Consider the following 11,819-nt stretch of genomic DNA (forward strand, 5'->3'; position numbering starts at 1 on the left):
CCTAAAAGGCTTATTGCTTGATGATTGAAATACACTCATCACTGGGTAAAGTTGGTAATTGTTTTCCCAGACAGCTCCATGATGATGGCTGTTATTCTAGGCTATTTAAGACGTATTAACACCATGATAAATCCCAATTACAAGTTCTGCATTTAAATTTCTAAGGCATAATAGAACAGTAGCCCGTCATCAGTATGATGTACTAACAGTATTAACAGTATTAAAAGTAAAAACACTCATTTGGCAGAATGGCTCATGACAGTATTACAGCTTTTATTATAGGCTATTACTGTGTTATGGTGTATTAATGTGTAGGTAGCTTTTTAATGTTTTAGATGGATAAGTTGGAGTTAATTTAACTACATTATAGGCTCTTGTAATTCAGTCTCTAAGAGTGGGCCTCATGCAGCAACATTATCTCAATTTTCTTTTATATTTTCTCTTCATTTGCAGTTTAGAGAAAAAAAATGCAAGGAGTCAACTCCAGATGCACCAAATGTCCTTAACCATTCAAATCAGCTCTTACTCAGGTGTGCTGAATGATGAATCCCACTCACTTGTATGTAACCTATTAGCACAGATGACAGCTTCTAACCACTGTATACAGGCAGGTGTGGGGCCATGTGCAAAAGACTCTAGCACATGCCCAAGACTGGAGAGAAGCTATGGCTGTGAGATCAAGTTTAGCAGTAGTGAAATCAACCTACTGTTAAATAAACTTTAACAAATTAGATTTTTCAATGTCTATAATGGTGTTATAGAAAAACTTTGCATGTCAGCAGCAGTGGGGGAGAAAGTATTCAGATACTGAATGGAGCTGGGTGGAGCTGTGTGTGTGTGTGGAGGTGTGACTGAGGCTGAATGATTGCCTGATGAGTATCACCTGCATCTGCCTGAAAATGTTTGTTTGGCACAGAGTGAGGGTGAAGCAGGGTGCTGATATTTCTGTTCACTGCTAAAGTTTCTACCATCATACAGTCCAGTTCTGCAAGTCAGTCTACATAAATGTATATTGGAAAGTATGTTTCATCATGAAAGAGTTACAGTTTTTCTCAATTGTTTACACACAAATACTGGTACTTGAGACACAATGACCACAACATGTAACTCATGCACCAACCCCCTGAACCAATTCTGCTAAACTACAAGCACAATTCCTGCTTTACACTCGAACTGCAGTTCTAAAACACATTTTTTTCAAAACACTACACACAATTCTCTGCATTTGGCACAATTTTCATGAAGAAAAGCTCTTGTTTTCACAAGGAACACACTGTCATTCAAAATTCTAAAGTTAATTGCTCTACTATGCACACTGACTCATCACATGGGCAAACACCTGTCACACAGTTTTACAATTAGCAATAAAAGGGCAACAGGTGAGCTTTTCTGTTTTGGAGCAATGGATGCCAACATTGGAAACAGAGGCAGAGCCAGAGCCAGAGGAGTGAGAGTAAGAGGAGGAGGACGGGGAGGACGAGGACAAGGACGAGGACGAGGACGAGGACGAGGACAAGGAAGGCCAAGGACCGTAATCTCTGATGAGATCTGAGCCACTTTTTCTGCCTGGAGATGGAAAGTGTATGACCGAAATCCACAAACGCGTATACCCCTTCTCCAAGCTATGGAAGACACATGTGGAGATATAGCAGTTGATGCTTTTCATGGCTGGATTCGCCATGCTAGGCGATATTTCCCCCGCTGCTTGGCCAGGGAAAACATTGCTTGTGATGTGGATGAGGTGCTGTTGCTGTGCCAGACTGAAACAGAATAGAGGATGCAGCATAGGTTTTTTTTTTTTTTTAACTGTAACTGTATACAGTAAATTCTTCTGTTGTTTTGTATGTAGACCACTGTATGTACAACTTTGTGTTGGTTGGGATGTACACTGTGTACATTGTTTTTGTGGGAAAAATAAAATATATTTGTTACCGTGTATTTGCGTGTTCTGAGTATAAAAACAATATTCTAAAATATTTTACAATACACTTATGTATGTACTGTCTGTAGTAAGTGTAACAATGAACAAAAAAAGGCCTAAGTCATTATGATGAATGGAGAAGAAGTGTTTTCCATTCATTATAGTGTTTTACATTGAGCATATCAGTGTTCAACTGGTTCTTATAAATGTCTATTCATATGATGGTTTGTGTGTGTCATTTGAAAACAAAATACCATTTTGAGAAGAAATCACATTGTTTTGAATGTAAAGTTTCATTTTGCAGGAGAATTGAGGGGTTTTGTTCATTGTGTGTGTGTTTTTTGATTTGTGTGTAGAGTTCTGAGAGTATGAGGCATGCTTTCAGAAAATGTGTGTAAACAATCGAGAAAAACTGTAAATAAACACTCTCGAACTGCAGCAAAGGCTTCATGTTTCCTCCTTGGATTCAGTGTATCAGACAGATCCCTGTGCTCCACTCCCAGTGACTAACTGAGTCTTGATAGTCACACTATAGTAAGGGAGTGAAAAATACAATACTATCTTGTGAAGTGTTGTGGCGTAGAAATAGAAAGTGGCATAAGATTAAAATACTCAAGAAGAGTAAAAGTAACTCAGTTTTGTACTTTAGTACGTGCATGCTGCAACTGGTCAGCAGAGGGACACACGGTAACTGAAATTACAGTAATTGAAATCAGTGGACCAAGTCTAGTTTAGCCCTGAAATTAATGCACTAATTATAATTACTGTAAAACACAAGTGTCATGATATGAAATTCATGCATATTTTTTGATGTTCCTAAAATTTAAAACTCGCATTTCCTCGTGTTGGGCAACAATTTGTGGACTGTGAAAACTAGATGTTTTTTAATTATCTTGGCAAAAGTGCTCTCGACCACTTGTAAAATTTTCTCTTACGTAAGAGAAGAGCAAAAATAAGAAAACAAGAAGAACAAATCGTGGATATAAACAAAAATAATAGAAAATATGTTTATATATCGTTGCGTTATATAGATTCATCTTTTTTTAACATGAAATCTTAATCTGTGAAGTAACTGCAACACTTAAAGTAATTAGAGAACAATATTTCTTTCTGAAGAATTATATGTAACGGCATGTGAAGTAAAAAATTAAGATTAGATTAAATGTACTTGGTTACTTTCCACTACTTGTAAGCCTGAGGCTTTTACATTATGTGTCTATCATAATTTTTTTAGCTAAAGTCGAGGGGATTACTTTGTGAAATAGCAAGACAATAAAAAGGCATTTCAGCCATATGCAGGTGGACCTAATCTGAAGGTAGCATAATCCTGATGCAATCTGCAGCCTGTGTAAATCTGATAAACATTGATCTTGATTCAATTTTCAGTCAATTGCAATAGTTTGTGTGTCTATATAACCCCTTAATGTCTTTGATTTTTACTGAAATATTCAGTCCCATGATGCCATGTTTTTTTATGGCCACAATCCAACACACAATTGGAAATATTGCAGAAATTTCCTGCACCACTTTATACACATTTCCCCAAAATTCAGCTTCACATGTTTGGTATGTTTGGAAACTTTGAGATCTTAACTAATTAAGATTAAGTTCTGTGGATCTGGACAACCCTAAGACAGATCAGTAGGATTGCAAGAGATTAATTGTCATCCATACCTTGACTTTTTTCAGTTTGTATTCACCTGATAAATTATGATGATATTTCACAGGTTGATTTTTATAATTTGAATTTGTGTGAAGCTCCCCAGTGGTGTCAAAGTGTCAGTATAGAAAGACGAGACACAGATGTGATTGAGGTACATGTCACTCATATTGTGAATCTCTCTGTTTCTTTGCTCATTCTCTTTATTCATCGTCTTGAACATAGGCAGTCATGGAAATCACAGTAACAGCAAGACTGGTGATCGTGTTGATGTAGAAGACAATGACGATGATGAGGATGAAGATGCCATCAATGGTGGAGATGAAGAAGAGCAAAAACTCTGAGGTGTTTTCACCGTTCTGCAGCCAACCTCGGCAGCTCAGGCCTCTCTGTCACACTGATTCAGCTTTTTTCTCTCAATTCTGTCATTCCTATTCTCTGTCTTTCTTACATCTTTCCTTTCTTTTGTGATATTTCTTTAAAAAATGCAAAAGTGCTGTGAACAACTGACACCAGTAAGCACCTGAAGTCCAGCCCGGGATCCTGCTTTGACTAGCCGGACCAACGGAGCCGGGGAGATGAAGGGTGGGGGAGAGGAAGAAGAGAAGGAGGGATGGAAGTGCAGGAGGAGGGAGAGGAAGAAGAGGAGGAGATAAGGAGGTGTGATGGAAGTGCTCCCTTTTCAGTGCTGGATTCTCCTGATGGACTGAATCTGGGGAGTCTGGGCGTGAGAGCCAAACTCACGGTAACACTTGTACTCTCCTCCGCGACAGTCACACTCCATGATGTACTGGTGGCCACGGTAGCCAGGGTACTGGTAGCACACAAAGCTGCAGGAATATACAAGAATACACTTATTAAATGCACACACTCAGTTAAGAATAGCCGAAGGAGCCCAAAACTGACATTGTGTATTATTAAATGTAGCTGTTGCTCAGGATCAGCTGAAGGTGTGTAAAGCTTCACATTAAACATTATGATGATGGACTTACGCTCCACTCTGAATGTGCATGGATCCAACCTCGTTGTTCATCCAGCCCATGGCCTGCAGAGAGGGGTAGTCATCACACAGCTCGAACTGACGACCGGTCATGTTCTCCATCTCGAAGATGGTCATGCGGGACTCCTTATGGTTCTGTACAAAGGGGGAGAAAAGGAGGTTTAGCACAATTTGAGATGAAGCTCAGCCTGAAGTGGACTAAGGGCTGTTACTGTGTTGTTCGTTAAACCTACAGCACAGCAGATGGGCCTGAAGGAGATCATCCTCTCAATGCGGTAGGAGTTGCTGCCACTGTAGGCCTCGAAGCGAGGGTAGTCTCCCTTCTCCAGGACAAACTGCTGGCCGCAGAAGCTGGAGTGCTCGTAGCCCACCCAGCTGCAAGCAAACAGCGAGAATATAAAAATCAGCACACTTTCAAAATCTTTAAAAATAAGTTGCACCATTTCAGTTTGTAAATCAGCAGTGAGGAAAAGCTCTCTGGGTACGTACGCGCCACACTCGACCTTCAGGGAGCGGATGTTCTCCATCCCACACTCCATGATGTTCTGGCAGCAGGCGGTGAACTCCATACGCCTGCCCTGGAAGTACTCCTGATCGTACACGGTGATCTGTACAACACAGACGACAACACAAAAAGGATAACTGGGGGTTGAGTAAGCCCAAATGCATCAGAATCTCTTGCTGTTGTGGTGTTAAGTGTGTGCACCATGCTTACCTTCCAGGGGCCCATGGGCATGGGAGTTGTCTGAGCCATTTTGTCTTGTTTTTCAGTACTACCTGTGAGGAAACAGAGAGTCAGACTGGCTGATGGAAGAAAACACTAGAAACACAAACCTGTATAATAAATAACCACCCATTCCTTGTCCCGTCTGCTGTGCCAGGTGGCATTTTAGCTTTCTCTAACTGTTTCTTTACCGTTTACTACATTGCAAAATTAAGTCCCAGGTTTCTCACATGCAATTAAAACATAAGCCTGTAACCTCAAGCCTCCAATTTCCTCTCCTTGATTTGTTTTTAAATGGCTCCCATATCGCCAGTAAAGGTAATAAACTTCTTACTTTGCCTTCACTGCAGTCAATTAAGACTCCCTGCTGCTAGTTAATATAGTGCATTAGAGACCCTTACTACATCGTGTCCATAGATTGGGAAACTGTATTGTATTGTTAACTGGTTTGACCTACCCAAACTGGTGAACTGTGTGGCGCAGGGTTCCACTGAACGGTCTGCAGAGACGGTGTGTATGGGGGTATATATACACACACAGGCGACAGGGGCCGGGGGGGAGGCACGCCTGGATTCATGTCAGCACTTTGCTTTGGACTCCACTGTTTTGTTGTGTGAGCACAGAGGGGTTAACACACAGACACACAGTGATTCATGCAAACACAAAGAGGGCACGCGTCTATACTGCGTTACCTCTGTGGTAAATCTATATGCTGGGGGTGTAAGCTGAGAACCTTTTCCAACAGTGTGTAGATCTATTATCAAATAGTGAAACTGCAGTTCAGTTGTAAAGCACTTTATGTTTTGAACTCTATCTTGTTTTTTTAGCAATCACTTACACCCACAGCATGTTTTAAAGCAATATTGTGATTTATTAAATGGAAAAAATGACACTTGTAAACTCTTTACAGTCCTTTATCATTATATTAATGTATAAAAAGATAAATTCTCCAAAAGCCAATTTTCACACTACGACAGATTCACATGACGTTTGCTGCAAAAAGTCCAAATAAAGGCATAGACAGCAGAGGTGTGGACTCAGGTCACATGACTTGGACTCGAGCCACAAATCATGACTTGGACTCAAGTCACAAATTTGATGAGTTTAGACTCGACTTGACAAAATTAAAAAAGACTTGAAACTCAATTTGGACTTTAAAGGTCCGGACACACCAAGCTGATGGTCAGCTGTTGGTCCAAGTTCGGCCGTCGAGCATCTGTTGCCCTAGCCTTTGCAGTACGTCCAGCACTGTTGGCCCTTCACTGGCTCTGCTGTGTTTTTTTTTTTTAGCAGATTCAGCATATTGAATCGGCGTTGGCACTGGCGCTGGCGTCGGCACTGGCAGAGTTTGTCGGTAAATGGAATCACTCTGATAGGCAGTTCAACTCAGTGTGCGAGAAAAGAAACGTGAGTGAGGAAAGTAAACAAACAGCTAAAGTCAAGAGGGAGTCTGAAACAAACTAGTTACGAAAGGTAAGATTATTTTTCTTTAGCCACTAAGCTCTTCAGCAGAAAGGTTGCTTGATGGTTTGTGTTATTGTTCACTGGAACACTGTGAATATGCCTTGTTGTTTCTACACTGGATTGTGTTGTTAGTGCGCTAACTAGCATCAAGACATACTTCAAGTTTCCCTTTTTGAATGATGATTACAGACTACTGCCATCTGCTGGTAAGGAGAGTCATTTCCCTTCACGCAGGTGCAGAATGTGCATGCTGGTTGGCCGTCGGCTCTAGTCTTTGTGGTTTGTTCATGTGCAACTTTTTGACTAAGACACAGACAACATGAGGCGAAGCAACAGTTGCGCTTTCATTACTGCTAGTTCTTTGAAGTCAGTTTAGTGTGTCAGGGCCTTTACGCCAGCAACCTATGTCTTCACTTGCACTTGAGCCTTTTGATTTGAAAGTACTTTTCCAAGTATTTTGAGTACCATTAATCAGTTAGTTTCCCTTCATTTCTTGATCCACACTACACTATTTATTTTCAGCAAGTTGATACTTAATTTCCCAGATGATCCACTTTGTTTGAACCCATTCGACAGCATCTAATTAAGTTGTAGGAGAGAACCATGAAGAGTTAATGTTATGTTACTGAGCGCCAGCTGGGAAAACGTCTACCAAAGATGATTTTGTTCATGTTCAAAAACAAGGTGGCAGTCAACAAAAACTGAATTACAGTATGCAAAATGTGCAGGATGAAAATTACAAACAGAGACACAAAAACATTCAGTCAAGTTTTTTGATGATTTTTCAAAATTCAATATATTGTTACCCTGTTGTTGAAATGGCATTACATTCAGTGAGGAGCGTATTATAAAATGTTTAAGACTCAAAACTTGGGACTTGTTAGTCTTGAATTGGGACTTGAATGCAAAAACTTGAGACTTGTTACTTACAAAACAAGTCCCACCTCTGAGACCAAACTAATCAATCTCTAGCCAGTTAAATTATTGGTTAATTCCATGTATTCAGCCAATCACATGCTTGGTACTCAATAACTTGGACACGAGATGCAGTCAGGAATTATACAAATCATCAGTTTGTAATAAAAATATTTGAACTTTTCCTCAGTCCTTATTGTTTAGTACGGAGTTGTGGCAGAATATTTTGTTTTCTTTAATCTGTTTTTTTATTGTATGATGTCATAGTGCAGAGTGAGTTTTGCTCAGCACCCACAACTCTGATTGACTTCCATAGTCCCTCTCATTAATACGTGTGCAGCATGTGCATCAGACATCTTAATTTTTCTTTGTCAAGACTCAGATCAATTATTTGTCTCCACCCTGTGTCTCATTTGAAAATGCATTTCAGCGATAATCTAATTTCCTGAAACTTGAACACCAAGTTTCATGAGGGCTGGAAAAACTGGATCAATGACATTAACACAGGATTTGAAATTGGAAGATGTTGGCTGTGTTAGAAATCTAGTCAGGCTGTTTTGCTGATCATAAAAAAATGCAGCAATCCATGGTGTGGTGGAAGCAGATCGAGTTTGTTGTTGTCAAAAGTCAGCAGATTTTAAGCTAAAATGGCACCATGAGAGTCTGATGGGTGCTTGGAGATACAATCTTTTATCAGAAACCAGCCAGTCTAAACCCACCTGGCAGAGGACATGACACTGTGGTTTTTAAATGTCAGTTGTGAATGAACATACGTGTTGCTATTTTTGGAAAAACCTGTCCAAGTGAATAAATCAACAATGAAGGTTAACAGGGGGCAATGGCACAGAATGAAAGGCCTCATTGGCAGGAGTGGCAGTGCTTTGACATCGACTGATGAGCCATAATTGGAAGTTTCACTTTCAGGTAGCAGCGTGAATGGATTTTTATCACACAGGGAAAACACTGTAGTTGTATAAAAGGAAAGGGAGCCAAAGTCGAGCTGTTCATTGCATCGATTGATCTGCATCATGGCGTCCTATTCCTCCCATCAAGCAAAGCACGCAAGCATCTTTTGTTGAAGCTGTTTCAAAGCATGTTTTACAACTTATTTAATTTATTCCAAACATCTGAATCAAAAGGTGTTTTTACAATATTTTACAGTGTTCCTCATTGTGTCATTAAATTAGGAAAGCACAGTGAATAAAACAGAGAGAGCAGCTGGTAGGTACACCCTCCTCTCTCCTCTAGCGGCACTGAACAATAAACGTTTAGGAATGGCTTCCTGAGGTCAGCACATTGCCCAGACTCTCTGTCTGTGCGTGTGTGTGTGTGTGTGTGTGTGTGTGTGTGTGTCGGTGTCATTCCCTGATTGTATCTACAACAGAGAGAGAGATACATGTGGACACATAACAAATAGTATCACAAAAAATAAATATTATTGTGAGCACATCCCTGATCAAAGCTGATTTCTTTATATCACACTGCGAGACAGGATATGCCTATATGTTTTTGTGTGTATGCGTGAGTGCGTGTGTGTGTGTGTGTGTGTGTGTGTGTGTGTGTGCATGTGTGTTTCTGCTGATGATAGCAGCAGCAGCTCAGACGTGACAAAGGGACACGCAAACTCAGCAGGCCGATGTGAAGAGCCCACAGTGACCATATAGCCGACTCTCAGTGTGCACATACACATCCACACAGCAAAACCTCAGTTTCTTCTATACATGTTTAACAGACCACACTGCAGCACATGCAGTGTTACTCTCTCTCATGCACACACAATAACCAGCCACACAAGCCTGCAAATTCAATGCTAAATTACAAAGAAACAAGCTGAAACTTACAAATGTATCTTTATATATGTTTGTAAAAAGCTTTCCTTAAATTGTCTTTTTCCGAGCAGGGCTTTTGTGAAATTGATATCTGAATATCTGAGCTTTGGTCAACATATGGACTAAAACAACAACCTTGTCTTAATTTAGTGAAATTGCATACATTGGGTCAGGGTCACCTATCAAAATAGATACAATGTAGTGACAACTGTCATTCTTATTTCCTTGTCAGCTACCCAGAAAAAAACAAAACAAAGTCAATATTAGAAGCAGGTTTTGCAGTGAATGCTGACTGCCTCTAGGGTGCAACATCTCCACATAAACCCTGAATTACCAGGTCTACAAGGATAATTAATTTGGGAAATTGTGTCACTCTTAATGACCTCTCAAGCTTGCAGGGGTCAATCGGTGCAGAGCCACGTGTGAACATTGATGTAGCTGAAAACGGATGAACGGCTCATGGACCTGAAATCAGTCTGAATATTCAGTGCCTTTAGGGGCTTTGTTGTTGTTGTTGTGGCTGCTTACTGCGCTTACAGTTGGTTTGGCACTGTTATCACCACACACAGCACCACTGCAGAGCTGTGATAGATAGTCATGTGTGACTGAGATCTGAGTGAGTCATGCAAAGACTTTACATGCATCAGTAGAGAGTGAAAGAGAAACAGGAATAGGATTAAAACCTCACAGAGTTGTTTCCATTCTGGTCTCTCCTCGGCTTCCATAACTGGGTTACAGTGAGCTGATGCTGCCTGTTTGTAGGGCCAACATGCCTGTATGGGATTTTTTTTCTACAATGCAGCAGTTACTGTTTCCAGGATGAGACAACAGCTGTAAATGTGAAGTCTGAAGAAAATGCAGTTAATTAGAGAAATATATGAGACTGCAGGTCTTAGACTTAACATGTTTTTGGTGGATTTTTAGGGGTCTACGTACAAAACAAGCAGTGATGGAAGAACTATTAAAATCCTTAGTAAGTAAAAGTAGCAAGAATACAGTATAAAAACAGTGCATGTGACACTTGAAGTATCAAATTCTACATAACGGCTCTTCTCAGTGTTACTGGATCATTATTCCAATTGCATTTAGATGTAAGCTGGTACTTTAGTGTTGTCAGGGGTGAAAGAACTAGGCTACTCAGATTCTCAGTTAAAGGTCCAGTGTGTAGTCCAGAACGGACAGGAAAAGACACTTCATTGGCATTGGCAGAAAAACACTGACTTTTTTCATGTTAAACTGCTTACCTGTTAAAATCCCAGGGTCTGTTTATTTTGGAGAGGAAGAGATTTCTGTGGATAATTTGGCTCATGGTAAAAACCTCCTGAGAGTCAGGATCAGGAACAAGGTGAGCACCCATTAACAGATGCTGAGCTAGCAGTCCGTCTGTAATGGACTGAACTGCATTGGAGAGACACTGATTTGTACTGTGAAGCTTCTTTATTCAGTGTTTTTACTGGTTTTAATCTCCTGGTCTGTTCAAGAGGAGGAGACTTCTGTGGATAATTCAGTTTCAACTATAAACCTCCTGAACAATGAATACTAAGGCCCAGGCCACACTGCATACATGAGCAGCACATGTGCGTTGCGGAACTTGTTTTTTTTTCCCAGCACCTTTGTTAACAGGTTAGAGCAGCCACACTGTCTGCGTGAGCAGTGCTGCTCAGACGCGGTGCAGCTGCACTGCTCAGCTGTGGCACATCTAAAGATTTGGAGGCCTACTGATTTGTTTCACATGATCCTTGGTTCTCAGCAAAAATAGATAGTGGAAATGGTCCTTTGATAATCTTATTGACATTATACCACCTTTCACTACAGTTTCAGTGTCTAGATCACTCACAGACATGTGCATGAAAGTGTACACCTTTGTTTTACTCAACTGCTCCTGTTTTGATTTCAAAATACAAGCGCTCTTACAATGTTTCTGTGGACAGAATCCCTTTATTTGTTAACATGAGCCTTTTTATTGTGAAATATTGCTGTGACCATGTTGCTGATAATGCAGTGGCTTGCATGGCTCCATGAATGAGTGGAGCACCACCTTTAATCATGGAAATACAATAGATACAGCAGCAGGCAGCTCTGCAGCAGCAACAACACTGAATGTGTGAACAATGCATCACACACTGCTCATGCATACAGTGTGGCCCGGGCCTAACGGAATTCTTACCCAGAAAAGTTTCAGCTCGTTGCAATCCCCAATTCTCACCACTAGATGCCCTTACTCTTACACACAGCTCCTTTAAATAAACGTACCAATAATAACATTGTCAAAGTACTCCAAGTTATGGTGTGGCATTCAAATGGAC

At 40.5% G+C, this 11,819-nt stretch overlaps 1 protein-coding gene across 1 annotated transcript; it reads right to left on the reverse strand.

Moving 5' to 3' along the window:
• Positions 1-3,751: 3,751 nt before the first annotated feature.
• On the reverse strand, positions 3,752-5,897 carry LOC117271756 (beta-crystallin A1-like). Its single transcript, XM_078172524.1, has 6 exons — positions 5,759-5,897; positions 5,297-5,354; positions 5,071-5,189; positions 4,815-4,956; positions 4,574-4,716; positions 3,752-4,411 (listed from the first exon to the last, which is right to left on the reverse strand). The coding sequence occupies exons 2-6, from the start codon at positions 5,333-5,335 to the stop codon at positions 4,264-4,266; spliced, it is 591 nt and encodes a 196-aa protein (XP_078028650.1). The 5' UTR covers positions 5,336-5,354; positions 5,759-5,897; the 3' UTR covers positions 3,752-4,263.
• Positions 5,898-11,819: the final 5,922 nt, after the last annotated feature.

The sequence above is a fragment of the Epinephelus lanceolatus genome, chromosome 11 (genome assembly GCF_041903045.1).
Source record: "Epinephelus lanceolatus isolate andai-2023 chromosome 11, ASM4190304v1, whole genome shotgun sequence".
NCBI classification, from domain to species: domain Eukaryota; kingdom Metazoa; phylum Chordata; class Actinopteri; order Perciformes; family Serranidae; genus Epinephelus; species Epinephelus lanceolatus.